The sequence below is a fragment of the Heteronotia binoei genome, chromosome 8 (genome assembly GCF_032191835.1).
Source record: "Heteronotia binoei isolate CCM8104 ecotype False Entrance Well chromosome 8, APGP_CSIRO_Hbin_v1, whole genome shotgun sequence".
Taxonomy (NCBI): domain Eukaryota; kingdom Metazoa; phylum Chordata; class Lepidosauria; order Squamata; family Gekkonidae; genus Heteronotia; species Heteronotia binoei.
In genome coordinates, this window is record NC_083230.1 from 133,175,128 (window position 1) to 133,189,855 (window position 14,728).

Here is a 14,728-nt window from a genome sequence, read left to right on the forward strand (position 1 = left end):
ATTGCTGTCTGATGGCCATCTAAGCCTCTGTTTAAAAACTTCCAAGGAAGGAGAGCCCACCGCCTCCCAAGGAGGAAGCCTGTTCCATTGAGGAACCCCTCTAAACTCACAAACCCCTCCCCCTAAATTCACAGGATCCTCATTGCTGTCAGATGGCCATCTAGCCTCTGTTGAAAAACCTCCAAGGAAGGAGAGCCCACCACCTCCAGAGGAGGAAGCCTGTTCCACTGAGGAACCACTGTAAACTCACAAACCCCTCCCCCTAAATTCACAGGATTCTCATTGCTGTCAGATGGCCATCTAGCCTCTGTTGAAAAACCTCCAAGGAAGGAGAGCCGACCACCTCCCAAGGAGGAAGCCTGTTCCACTGAGGAACCCCTCTAAACTCACAAACCCCTCCCCCTACATTCACAGGATCCTCATTGCTGTCAGATGGCCATCTAGCCTCTGTTTAAAAACCTCCAAGGAAGGAGAGCCCATCACCTCCCGAGGAGGAAGCCTGTTCCATTGAGGAACCGCTCTAAACTCACAAACCCCTCCCCCTACATTCACAGGATCAACATTGCTGTCAGATGGCCATCTAAGCCTCTGTTTAAAAACCTCCAAGGAAGGAGAGCCCACCATCTCCCAAGGAGGAAGCCTGTTCCACTGAGGAACCCCTCTAAACTCACAAACCCCTCCCCCTACATTAACAGGATCTTCATTGCTGTCAGATGGCCATCTAGCCTCTGTTTAAAAACCTCCAAGGAAGGAGAGCCCATCACCTCCCGAGGAGGAAGCCTGTTCCATTGAGGAACCCCTCTAAACTCACAAATACCTTTCCCTACATTCACAGGATCTTCATTGCTGTCAGATGGCCATCTAAGCCTCTGTTTAAAAACCTCCAAGGAAGGATAGCCCACCACCTCCCAAGGAGGAAGCCTGTTCCATTGAGGAACCGCCCTAACAGTTAGGAAGTTCTTCCTAATTTTGAGCTGGAAACTCTTTTGATTTAATTTCAACCCATTGGTTCTGATCCAACCTTCTGGGGCAACAGAAAACAATTCTACATTATCTTCTATATAATAGCCCTTCAAGTACCTGAAGATGGTGATCATATCACCTCTCAGTCATCTCCTCTCCAGGCTAAACATCCCCAGCTCCTTCAGCCTTTCCTTGTAGGACTTGGTCTCCAGACCCCTCACCATCTTTGTTGCCCTCCTCTGGACCCGTTCCAGCTTGTCTATATCCTTCTTAAATTGTGGTGCCCAAAACGGAACACGATATTCTAGGTGAGATGTAACCAGAGCAGAGTAAAGCAATACCATCACTTCATGTGATCTGGACACTACACTTCTGTTGATACAGTCTAAAATTGCATTTTCCTTTTTAAACACCACAACACATTTCTGACTCATGTTCGGTGTATGGTATACTAAGACCTCTAGATCCTTTTCACACATATTGTTGCCAAGACAAGTCTCCCACATCCTATAATGATGCATTTATTTTTTCCTACCTAAATGCAAAACTTTACATTTTTTCCTGTTAAAATTCATTTTATTAGTTACAGCCCAGTTTTCCAGCCTGTCAAGATCATCCTGTATCCTGACTCAGTCTTCTACTGCATATGCTACCCCTACCAATTAAGCATTCCCTCTATTCCTTTATTCAAATGATTGATAAAGATATCAAACAAAACAGGTCCTAGGACAGATCCTTGAGGCACTTCTCTCCAAGAGGATGAGGAACCATTCACAAGCCCTCTTTGGGTGTGATCTGTCAACCAGTTACAGATACACCTAACAGTAACAGGATCCAAACCATATTTTACCAACTTGTCAACAAGAATAATATGTGGAACCTTATCAGAAATCTTACTGAAGTCAAGATAAACTATATCTACAGTATTTCCCTGATCCAGCAAGGTAGAAACTTTGCCAAAAAAAAAAGAGATCAGATTAGTCTGACATGACTTGTTCTTGAGAAACCCATGCTGGCTCTTAGTGATCACAGCCATCCTTTCTAAATGCTCAAGGACTGAGCTATACATTCCAGTTTACCATTCCAAATTACATTACATTATATTCTATGATTCATTATGTTGCATTCAGTGTTCCCTCTAAGCTGCAGAGTCTTGTGAGCAAAAATTCCAGTTTGTGAGCTCCTGGCATTAAAGTTGTGAGCTGCTGCATAAATTAGTGAACTCTGGGGTCATCCTTCCTGAGCGAAGACAAAAATGTGTGAGCTAGCTCACGCTAACTCAGCTTAGAGGGAACACTGCTTACATTACAGTCTACTCTTCTAATCTATCATTCTAAATAAGAAATAAAATAAAGAGGATATATGGCCTTTTTTGTGTGGTTGGTAAGAATAGAGATATAATGTCTGGATGAGTTTAGCATATGTAGTGAGATAAAAAAAAAACAATATTCCTTTAATGTCCTGGGGATTCCATTGTTCTGAGTGTTGTAATAATGTTGTAGTTTGTTCCTGAAGTTCCTTTGCCATAAAACAGCTACTTTGGGGTCACCCATTGAATGTCCTGGGAGGCTGACATGTTCTCCTGCAGGTTTCTCAGTCTTGTGATTCTTGTTGTCAGTTTGGACATGGCCACACCCCTCTCTGATTTTGTTCAGGGTTAGGTTTCTCACAGTGCAAGTGTTCATTCGTGTTGCTATGGAATTAGATGGGAAAAGAGGACTTCAGCCACTAAGGCCTCACTGAAACTCAGAATTGCTGTTGAAAGCCTAATATGTGCTGCAAGTAACACAAAGACAGCGATAATGGATTACTGGATATTTATAGGAAATTTCCAGATGTTCCAGGAGGATTTCTGTGTCCATTATCTCTTGTACTCAAATAGATGCAGGGAGTGAGTTTTGATACATGGATTTTACTTACTTGTGATCAGTTCAACTATAGTGTTTTGTTTTGAGCTGTTGAATTTTCAGACAATGCAGTTCACTCCAAAAATGTCCAAAATGTATGTGTTTGTTGATTCACGATGTGTGTAACAAATCCCAAAAGCTGTCTGGAAAAATAGGAACTGCTCAGACAAGGAAGGCACCCGGGGGCAGTCACTTAGAAAGAGTTCTGAAATGTTGCAGACTCATTTTTAATATGGGCCAGTCGCTGGCTTTGCCTTGCAGCTTTTGAGCCTGTGATGTCAAACACTTGGGCTTGGGCCAGAAGCAGCAGCGTTCTCAGTTTAAATCTGCCTGGTTTTCCCACTGGCTCGGCTGTCTGCAGCCAGTTTCAGCCTTGCACTTGCAGCCAGAAGTGTCAGGCAAGATGTGCTCTGCTCCCTGAAGAATACGGCATCTTTGACACAATAGGAAGTCACCTTGGGAGGGAGGGAAGTGGGGCTTCCGTAGTACCCCAGGCCATGAGGGATGACTTCTGTGCGGAGTTCTCTGGCTCAGCTGTGTTGGTTGAACCTGGTTTGCAGAATAGCAGCTCCCATCATTGTCACAAGGAAGTGTTCAGACAGGAGAATGACTTGAAAGGTAACAAGGATTATAAGTAGTAATGTGAAAATCCAAGTCTTTATTTGTTCAGCCAGGTAGATGGATCCAGGCGGGCAGCCATGTTGGTCTGAAGCAACAGAACAAAGTAGGAGTCCAGGAGCACCTTTAAGACCAACAAAGTTTTACTGAGAACGCAAGCCTTCATGTGCTGAAAGCACACTTCATCAGTTAGACCAAAGATGCCATTTCAGTCAGCATTCCATAGTTCTGGGAAGCTCGCAGACAGGACCTGTTGGAAACGTTCACTCCATATTTGAACATAACTAGAGCCTTGCTGGATCAGACCAATGAGGGTCCATCTACATGGGGCTGCCTCCATGCCAAACTCGGAGGCTGCAGCTGGGGCAAACACGGTGGCTAGGCTGCTACTGGGGCTCCTGAAGTGGGAGCACATACAGCCGGGGCTGCGCGGACTGCACTGGTTGCCAGTTACATACCGGATTCGTTACAAAGTGCTGGTTATTACCTTTAAAGCCCTATATGGCCGAGGATCTGCCTACCTGAGGGACCGTCTTTCCCCATATGAACCCCAGAGAGCACTGAGGTTAGCAGGGAAGAACCAACTGACCATCCCCGGGCCGAAGGAGGCAAAACTGCAGAGTACTTGTATGCGGGCCTTCTGTATTGTAGCTCCACACCTATGGAACCAGCTCCCAGAAGAAGTGCGGGCCCTGCGGAACCTTGAACATCCCTTTTTGGGATGGCCTTTGCCGATTAAATGACAGAGGGACTCGCCTAAGTGATTTTCGCCATCATGCTTATTGGAAATAGCACCAGAATGTTAATTTTAAATTATAAATTAGACTGTTTTAAAGCTAAACACTGATTTTAAATACTTATTGTATAATCTATTGTATTGATGTTGTTAGCCGCCCTGAGCCTGCCTCGGCGGGGAGGGCGGGATATAAATAAAATGTTGATTGATCTAGTCCAGCATCCTATCTCAGATGGCAGCCAACGAGGTCCTCTGGAGGGCCAACCACAGAGCAGGGAGGTCGAAGCCTTCCCTTCATGTCGACTTTTTCTGGGATTCAGAGGGTCCCCTCAGTCACCATCAGACTCCCTCTAAGCTGTGGAGTCTCGTGAGCAAAAATTCTACTTCATGAGCTACTGGCATTAAAGTTGTGAGCTACTGCAGAAATCAGTTTACTCTAGAGCCATTTTTCCTGAGTTAAGACAAAAATGTGTGAGCTGGAGGCTAAAAAACTGTGAGCTGACTCAGCTTAGAGGGAACACTGGTCACCATGGCTCGTAGCCACTGACAGACGTGTCCTCCATGAATCTGTCTAATCTCCTGGCAGCAAATTCCACATTTTAGTAACTCTGTGTAAAGCAGTATTTCCTTTTATCTGTCCTGAACCTACTGCCCGTCAACTTCATCGGATGCCTTTGAGTTCTAGTATTTTGGGAAAGGGAGAAAAATGTCTCTTTTGTCAACTCTCCCCATCCCATGCATAACTTTATAAACCTCTGTCATGTCTCCCCCGCCCCTTTGAGTTGTCTCTTTTCTCAGCCAAAAAGTCCAGACTCTTCAGCCTTCCTCACAGGGAAGGTGCTCCATTCCCTTAAGCATCTTGGTTGCCCTCTTTTGTGTTTTTTCCAGCTCTGCGATGTCCTCCTCGAGATACGGGGACCCAAACTGTAGGCAGTATTCCAAATGAGGCTGTGCCATAGATCTATACAAGGGCAGTATTATAATACTGGCGTTTTGTTCTCAGTCTCTTTCCTGATGACCCCTAACATGAAGTTGGCCCTTTTCGCTGCTGCAGCACAGGGGCTTGACACTACTGTGGCCGCAAGATCTTTTCCCTCTCAGTCTCAGCAAGTTTGGTGATGTCTGAACGTGACAGTTGCAGCCCTGGCTGTTCTAGACCGATCTAATGAATAACCATCTCCTCCGTGAACCTGTTTTGTGCTGTGTGCTTCCATAGCATGTTCCCCTGAACCTACGGCTATTCAGTTTCTGGACTGGTCAAGTGTTAATGCTTCAACACACACAGCAGAAGTACTTCTTGTTAATACTGTTCATGTTGGTCAGGATTTCCTTAAGTGGTTTTGTTTTTGTTCAGGGTTTCATTTTCAGCCTCTTAAGCTTTTTGTGGTGGAGGGGCTTCATTTCCCATCTTTGAAGGAGGGAGGCTGTTGCAGGGCAGGGCTTTGGTCTGAGGTCTTGGAGAGGTGTGAGGCTGCTTCCCAGGAGACGCCCTGCCTTCTCCACAGAGGAAGAAGGAAACAAGGGGTGTGGTGACATGACTGCCTTTTCTTCCTCTGTGCTCTCTTTTGGCTGCCACAGAAGTGAAGGGACTGCAGTTCCTCAAGGTGGGGAGAGGGCCCATGGAGGTGCTGCTTTGAGGGCGCCTCCGCTGCAGTAATGCCCATCAGTCTCCACATGGGGAGCCTACTCATGTCCCAGGTGGCTGCAGCTGCCCCTGCACACTGGCTAGCCAGGGAAAGCCGTCTGGCGGGGCAGCTGCAGTGTGCGCCCAGCAGGGGCCACCAGCCTGGGCCCTGTTGGCAGTGGGAAGCCATTGGGGAGCCTGGGCACAGGGAGAGCTGTCACTACTGGTGGCTGGGCTGTTGGCCACTCGGGCACAAGGAAAGCCGTCTGGCGGGGCAGCTGCAGTGTGCGCCCAGCAAGGGCCACCAGCCTGGGCCCTGTTGGCAGTGGGAAGCCATTGGGGAGCCTGGGCACAGGGAGAGCTGTCACTACTGGTGGCTGGGCTGTTGGCCACTCGGGCACAGGGAAAGCCGTCTGGCGGGGCAGCTGCAGTGTGCGCAACAAGGGCCACCAGCCGGGGCCCTGTTGGCAGTGGGAAGCCATTGGGGAGCATGGGCACAGGGAGAGCTGTCACTACTGGTGGCTGGGCTGTTGGCCACTCGGGCACAGGGAAAGCCGTCTGGCGGGGCAGCTGCAGTGTGCGCCCAGCAAGGGCCACCAGCCTGGGCCCTGTTGGCAGTGGGAAGCCATTGGGGAGCCTGGGCACAGGGAGAGCTGTCACTACTGGTGGCTGGGCTGTTGGCCACTCGGGCACAGGGAAAGCCGTCTGGCGGGGCAGCTGCAGTGTGCGCAACAAGGGCCACCAGCCGGGGCCCTGTTGGCAGTGGGAAGCCATTGGGGAGCATGGGCACAGGGAGAGCTGTCACTACTGGTGGCTGGGCTGTTGGCCACTCGGGCACAGGGAAAGCCGTCTGGCGGGGCAGCTGCAGTGTGCGCCCAGCAAGGGCCACCAGCCTGGGCCCTGTTGGCAGTGGGAAGCCATTGGGGAGCCTGGGCACAGGGAGAGCTGTCACTACTGGTGGCTGGGCTGTTGGCCACTCGGGCACAGGGAAAGCTGTCTGGCGGGGCAGCTGCAGTGTGCGCAACAAGGGCCACCAGCCAGGGCCCTGTAGGCTGTGGGAAGCCATTGGGGAGCCCGGGCAGGGAGAGCTGTCACTACTGGTGGCTGGGCTGTTGGCCACTCGGGCACAGGGAAAGCCGTCTGGCGGGGCAGCTGCAGTGTGCGCCCAGCAAGGGCCACCAGCCTGGGCCCTGTAGGCTGTGGGAAGCCATTGGGGAGCCCGGGCAGGGAGAGCTGTCACTACTGGTGCCTGGGCTGTTGGCCACTCGGGCACAGGGAAAGCTGTCTGGCGGGGCAGCTGCAGTGTGCGCAACAAGGGCCACCAGCCAGGGCATTGTAGGCTGTGGGAAAGAGGGCTTCAGAAGCTACCGTGTTCCTCCTCTCAGGGATTGGCCGGGCTGTGATGTCATAGTTGTTAGGTGATGCAATAACCGATGTGCTTTTTTAGTTTAAAACAATTTATTATGCTGTAAGATATTGTAATAACACATTATCATTTGTTATTAAGGATTAATACATATACATTACATTTTCTCCATCCCTCCCCCCTTTTGGTGACCCCCGGCAGTGTATTTTATTTAAATTGTTAAAAAAAGGTAATAAACTTTATCTATTAAAGAATCTTACTTAATAGAAAAAAAACATCAAAAAGAAAAACATTATAATTGTAATCCATTTTCATTGTAGTCTTTTAGGCATTAACAAAAAAAATGAAAAGGATATATTCCAATAATCTCGCTTTTTTACTATAATCCATTTAAAGTTTCTTTAGAGATTTACCATTGTCAAAAATCGCCAAATATCCTTTAACGTTCCATTGTTTTTCAACATACTTTTGGAACTTTCCCCACTCATTTTTAAACTTCTCTAAATCTTGTTCTTTTAAGATTCTTGTAAGCTTGTCCATTTTACTCCAAGGCATAACTTTTAAAGTTCACTCCTACGTTTCTGGTATTTTGTGTTGTTTCCACATCTGCGCATATAATGTCCGTGCAGCTGAAAACATATACCAAATTATTGTTCTGTCTTGTTTTAAAAATGTTTCCATTTGTAATCCCAACAGAAAAATGTCTGGTGCCTTCTTAATATTATATCCCAAAATTTTCGAAATCTCTTGCTGAATCATTTGCCAAAATTGTTTTGCCTTTTCACAAGTCCACCACATACGGTAGAAAGATCCTTCTTGTTTTTTACATTTCCAACATCTATCCGACACCTGATTGTTCATTTTTGCCAGTTTCTTAGGTGTCATGTACCACCTATATAAAATGTAAAGCAATTTTCCTTAATTTTATAACATGTAGATATTTTCATAGAGTTCTTCCATAAGTGTTCCATGACTCCATCTGTATTTCTTTATTTATATTTATCGCCCATTTTATCATTTGTGATTAACTACTTCATCTTCCGTAGACCATTTCAAGAACAGCTTATATGTCTCTGAAATCAGCTTTTCATTTTCCCCAGACAGCATTCTCTCCAACAATAACCGGTGTGCTTTTGTTGCCTTGGCCTTGCAGGCAGGCACGTGTGCTCACCATGTTCTGGAAATTTGATGTGAACACGACGTCGCATGTTGACAAGCTGCTGGCCAAGCCGGATGTGACGCTGCGTGAGCTGATGGATGAAGATGACCTTCTGCAGGAGTGCAGAGCGCAGAACCGCAAGCTGGTGGACTTCCTGTGTCAGCAGCCCTGCCTGGAGGAGCTGGGCAGCCTCATCACTCACGAGCCACCCCTGGACATGGACGAGAAGGTCCGCTTCAAGTAGGTCACTCATGGCCTGGCAGGGGAGAGCCCTAAAACCAGCTGGGGATGCAGAAATAATCCATAAAGCCAGCAGAAAACTGCTCCCGCAATAGTCTCAACGCCCCAGGGTCTTGCCTGTCTCCAAAAAGATGCCCAAGTCAAAGCCAAGTGGGCTCGTTGAGGGAGGCATCGCCCCAGCAGTGGAAGTCCCTGTTCCTACTGAATGCCACGTTAGTGTCCATGTTTAGCAGAGCCTCAGTGCCTGATCTCTGCGCCTGTAGCAGTGGTGGAGAAAGATGCTCCTTGAGATATCCAAGGCCGAGGCAGTTCATGCCTCCTGTAAGTCAGAAACCAGAGCCTCACACTGAGTTTGGTGGATGTTGCGCGCCTGCCACTTTGCCTCAGTTAAGCAGAATAAGCCAGAGTCTCTGGGAAGCAGCACGTGAGACCCACTGGGCTTCAGGTGGGGGAGGGGGGGATGGGGGCGCCCTGTGGGGCTGGGAATGGTGGGCAGGGTCAGTGGCTGTTTGGGTCCTTATTGTGCTTACCCTTCACTAAGGTACGTTTTCAAGTCAGTTTAATACAAGTTAAATAAAGACACCAGGGGTGGCCAATGGTAGCTCTCCAGATGTTTTTTTGCCTACAACTCCCATCAGCTCCAGCCAGCATGGCCAATGGCTGGGGCTGATGGGAGTTGTAGGCAAAAAACATCTGGAGAGCTACCGTTGGTCACCCCCGATATACACACTATATAGAACATTTCAAATAATACAATTCAGAGTCAATACAGGAATAATACAGTAAGGTCACTCTTCAGTTTAAAGCTGAAATGACTGACTGGTGGAATAAACATATTTCCACTTGCCTCCAGAGTGAGCCCAAGGGAGGGCAGAACCAAGCCGTCTCTTAAGGGAGGAGTGTGTTCCGCACCAGACTGGATGAAGCCGAGCCCCTTACCTTTGGTGGGTTTTAGAGGGCAGCCTGACCCAGGCTGTACAGTCCCTGAAAGGAGAAAGCCAACAGTTTGAATCTGGCTTGGAAGTGCGTTTGTCAGAGTTGGTGTGTTGTTCTCGCTAGCTCAGCCGTCTTCTCCGGCTGGCAGGGGGGCAAAGTGTCCTGATGGTTTTCAAAGGCAGTTCCACATCAAGCATGTCCCAGCACTCCAGCCTGGCCTGGGCCAGCAAAGCTCAGCCTTCCAAGAGTGTTGATTCCATTTCCCTCAGATTGCAGGCAGGCATTGCTGGTTGTTTAAGAAACCACTGTGTGTGCATAGACTGGTGGATGAAAATGTAAGGCACGCTGAAACCTTATGGCTTAATGCTAGCTGCTCTGGGGACTAGGGGAGAACATAGTAAGACGCTTTTCAAATGAGATGGAATTGAAGGCGAGGGAGAGGACGGAGACGTGTCTCAGGGACGGCACTGGAGATCAGCTCTCCTTGAGAAGGGGAGGGGGCATCGCTCCAGGGAGAGCCACGTCCAGCAGCCTTCTGTGCAGGGCTCCCCCCTGCGGGAGGGCAGGTGCTCTCTGGATGAGGCAGCTGAAGCCAAGTGAGTCTAGTGCCACTGCCAGTGCGAGAGACCAAGGAAGCCTTCAGGGATGCTGTTGTGGTCCCAGGGACACGTGCTCTCCCTCCCAGGGCAGGTTTATTGCAGAGGAATGGCCGCTGGGCCCAAGGGCTGTGTTTGTGGCTTAGCTGATGCAGACCAAAGCCTTCTCCATCTTCTGGCTTTCACAGATGCAGCTTGTGCTACCGCAAATTGGCTTGCCCCAGAATTACCCCAGGGCTTTTTGTCACAATGAGATCTTAAGTCAAGCTGCAGCTTTCCTCTTTCGGAAAAGACCAGATTGCTTCCATAACCCCCCCCCCCCCCAAATCTGGGAGTACATGTTCCACGGAGGAAGATTTTAGGGTTTTAATTTAAACTATTTATTGTGCCTCTTTCTGTTGTCAGGCTCCCTGAGTCCTGTGTGCAGGGGAGAGGCGACCAAGTGAATCCAACCCAAGAAATAAGAAATAACTTTCCCCCGTGTGGTGTGATTTGTGGCTGCTTCAGAATGAATGAGGGCGGGGGGGGGGGGGGCTCATGGCCAGAGTGGCTGCACCGGCTTCCTTCCTCTGCTCTGCTGTAATTCGCACAGGTATCCCAATACGGCTTGTGAACTGCTGACCTCAGACGTGCCACAGATCAACGACAAGCTTGGGGGGGATGAGACATTACTGAACATCCTCTATGACTTCCTGGACCAGGAGCCCCCCCTGAACCCCTTGCTGGCCAGTTTCTTCAGCAAGACCATGGGCAACCTCATTGCGAGGAAAACGGAGCAGGTGAGTGTCAGTCCCTTTGCTCCTCTTGTGACTGTTCCCCCGGAAGTGGGCTGCCTGGCTCTCTGCTGATGCTGCTGCTCTGTGTGGCAGGCAACTCATGCTGTCTTTCATCCTTCCAGGTGATTTCATTTTTGCGGAAGAAAGCCACGTTTCTTGACCTGGTGCTGAAGCACATGGATACGTCCGCCATGATGGACCTTCTCCTGCGACTCATCAGCTGCGTGGAGCCCGCTCAGCTGCGGCAGGAAGTGCTCAGTGTGAGGGATGGGTCGCTTTTGGGGGTGTGCCAGAGGAGGAGACTAGAACTCTTCCTGGAGGAGTTGCTTTCCCCCTTCAGGCTTCTGGCCAGACTCCGCTCCGGCTGCTTCCAAAGCCAAGGCTTGCCAGGGCAGGGCTCTGCAGGGTCCGCAGCCAGACAGGTTCTTCCCCACTTGGCCAAATGGGGGGACCCTCCGTGACCTCAGGCAGCTTCCAGGCTGTAATGGGACAAACAGAAGGGAGAGGTGGTCTTGGTTCCCCTCAGCTGTATCAAGGCCTGGCACTGTGTGAGGCAGGATATTAAGTGATACAGAATATAACTGGGAGATCTGTGCAGTTTGTGTTTTTATGTTGGTCCAGATCACTGTCCTGTTTTGGAGTGAGAGGGAAGGCCCTGGGGGATAGTTGTCTTTGCTGCAGTGTTTAGTTTTTTGGGATGAATGATCTACAGCTGTTGCTTGCAGACTATGTTTCCTTTCCTGTAGTGTGTGCGTTGTCTCTGTTTTGTGGCACACTAGTCTTTGTTGGGATGGCATGGCGGGGAGACAGTGGCATCAGGTTGTCTTTTCCCTAGTGTGTGTGTGTGTATGCGCACATGCATGTGTGTTGGATGAGGTGGCCGCTGGTCTCTTCCAGCTGGGCTCATAATAATAATAATAATAATAATAATAATAATTTTATTCTTATACCCCGCCCTCCCCCGCCAAAGGCGGGCTCAGGGCGGATCACAGACATGGAATCCCATGATTCAGTAAAACAATACATAACTTTTGTAATGGAGCCTTTGCCCTGGCTGTCACATGATGTGGGGAGGGCGGTGAGAATCCTGAATGGGCTGCAGTGTTTGCAGGTGAGATAAAGAGATTCCCTTCCCAAAAGGGCACTGTGGATTTGGTGGTGTCAGTGGGACTGAATGGGCTGTAGTATCTGCAGGTGGGACAAAGAGATTCCCTTCCCAAAAGAGCACTGTGGATTTGGTGGTGTCGGTGGGACTGAATGGGCTACAGTGTCTGCAGGTGGGACAAAGAGATTCCCTTCCCAAAAGGGCACTGTGGATTTGGTGGTGTCGGTGGGACTGAATGGGCTACAGTGTCTGCAGGTGGGACAAAGAGCTTCCTTTCCCAAAAGGGCACTGTGGATTTGGTGGTGTCGGTGGGACTGAATGGGCTGCAGTGTCTGCAGGTGGGACAAAGAGCTTCCCTTCTCAAAAGGGCACTGTGGATTTGGTGGTGTCGGTGGGACTGAATGGGCTGCAGTGTCTGCAGGTGGGACAAAGAGCTTCCTTTCCCAAAAGGGCACTGTGGATTTGGTGGTGTCGGTGGGACTGAATGGGCTGCAGTGTCTGCAGGTGGGACAAAGAGCTTCCCTTCTCAAAAGGGCACTGTGGATTTGGTGGTGTCGGTGGGACTGAATGGGCTGCAGTGTCTGCAGGTGGGACAAAGAGCTTCCTTTCCCAAAAGGGCACTGTGGATTTGGTGGTGTCGGTGGGACTGAATGGGCTGCAGTGTCTGCAGGTGGGACAAAGAGCTTCCCTTCTCAAAAGGGCACTGTGGATTTGGTGGTGTCGGTGGGACTGAATGGGCTGTAGTATCTGCAGGTGGGACAAAGAGCTTCCCTTCCCAAAAGGGCACTGTGGATTTGGTGGAGTCGGTGGGACTGAATGGGCTGTAGTATCTGCAGGTGGGACAAAGAGCTTCCCTTCCCAAAAGGGCACTGTGGATTTGGTGGTGTCGGTGGGGCTGAATGGGCTGTAGTATCTGCAGGTGGGACAAAGAGCTTCCCTTCTCAAAAGGGCACTGTGGATTTGGTGGTGTCGGTGGGACTGAATGGGCTGCAGTGTCTGCAGGTGGGACAAAGAGCTTCCCTTCCCAAAAGCGCACTGTGGATCTCATGGTGTCCGTGGGACTGAATGGGCTGTAGTATCTGTAGGTGGGACAAAGAGCTTCCCTTCCCAAAAGGGCACTGTGGATTTGGTGGTATCTGAGGACTGATCCTTTGGCCTTTCCCCCTTTGTGTCCCTTCAGTGGCTGAATCAGTCGAAGGTCATCCAGAGACTTGTGGAGCTGATCTCTCCCAGCCAGGAGGACGATGTGAGTATGAGCCCTCCCCACTGATGGTTAGAGGCACATGGCTCCAATTGTGGGTACTTGTCCGTGCACTGTAAGAAGGGAGGTTTTCTTGCACTTGTGTTTCACATCACTCTTTCCTGCTGGCAGAAAAAGTATAAAACGAAAAAAGAATGCATGCCAAAAACCTGAACCTGTGGTCTGTTGCCTGCACAGGCCTAAAATACTCTCCACTGAATGCAGGCAGGTGTGTGAGGAGGAGGAGGAGGAGTGTGGGAGAGACAATCCCCTGTTGTGACTTGCAGGGGCCGTAGTGACTGAGCAGAGGGACCATGCCTCCTGTACTCTCCTCCTCTGGCAGTTCTGAGCTGAGAGCCAAAAGTATCCCAGCGGATTGCCTCCATTTGTCATTGCTGAATAAATTTCGTTTCTACACACAGAGGTGTTCCAGGAACTGACTCTTCATTTTGGATACATGCAGGCTGTGTCTTCACCAAATGCCCAAGCGAACAGGTTTTACCTGCTGCAGCTGCTCCCAAGTGGAGTGTGTTGATGTCAGGCCTCTTGCATGCCTGTCTCCACTCTCCCCCCCCCCCAATGATTTCCAGTGTCACCAGAATGAGAAGGGTGAGGTGTGGCTTATGTGACACCACTCTAGTTGAAAAAGCTTTGGTTTCTGCGCTTAGTGGTAGGATCAGTGCAGCCCCTCTGCTGCCCCCTGCTGTTGCTCAGCATGCTGAGTCTCAGGGTCCAGCAAACGCCCAGGCCAGGGGCATGGCCCTGTGGCGATTGACAGGCAGGCACTGTGAAGAAACTTGGCCAGAAGCGGCAGCCCAGCTGGCACTTTCTTGCCTTGCTAGACTTCTGCAGCTGGGCAGCTCCGCAGTCCCCTTGGAGAACGTTCTCCTGTTGTGGCGAAAGAAACGGTTTATCAGCCCCGGTGTTGATGCCGTGTGAGCTCCTAAGAGCGGCATTTCAGTGCTGAGCAAAATCAAGCCGCTGCTCTGGGCTCTGAGGATCACCCGCTGAAGGCGTCATAAATGTTGCCTTGTGGAGGCATTTCTTGTTCAACTGCCGAGTTCCACCTGGGGGGTTCCACAAATGGGGAGGACAGGCATAGCCTCACCTGTCTCTTCAGTGGCCTGTGGAGCTCTCCTGCCGATACTTATCAAGGCCGTGTTCCTCATAGCAAGAACGGCCCTGGAACTCAGAGCGTTCTTTGTCTCTGGCCTGGATGCCTTCTTCAGAGCGGATCTAGAATATGATCGCCATCTTGAAGTCATTAAAGTGCTGTCCTTGGAGGTTGGTGCGCAGTTGTTTTTTGTGACCCCAGAAGATCTGCACAGAACCAGTGGGCTGAAATTAAAAGAGTTTTTGGCTAAACATTGGGAAGAACTTCCTGACAGAGCAGTTCCTCCGTGGGACAGGCTTCCTCCTTGAGAGGTGTTGGGCTCTCCTTCTTTGCAGGTTTTCAAAGAGA

At 49.8% G+C, this 14,728-nt stretch overlaps 1 protein-coding gene across 1 annotated transcript in view; it reads left to right on the forward strand.

Annotated features, from left to right (window-relative positions):
• The window catches only part of PPP6R2 (protein phosphatase 6 regulatory subunit 2), a 77,061-nt gene that overhangs the window by 4,694 nt on the left and 57,639 nt on the right, over nt 1–14,728 (forward strand). Inside the window, exons 2-5 of the mRNA XM_060244535.1 lie at nt 8,368–8,613; nt 10,738–10,924; nt 11,044–11,181; nt 13,207–13,272. Coding sequence (XP_060100518.1) covers nt 8,387–8,613; nt 10,738–10,924; nt 11,044–11,181; nt 13,207–13,272 — 618 coding nt within the window. The 5' untranslated portion in view covers nt 8,368–8,386. The remainder of the gene's footprint in view (nt 1–8,367; nt 8,614–10,737; nt 10,925–11,043; nt 11,182–13,206; nt 13,273–14,728) is intronic.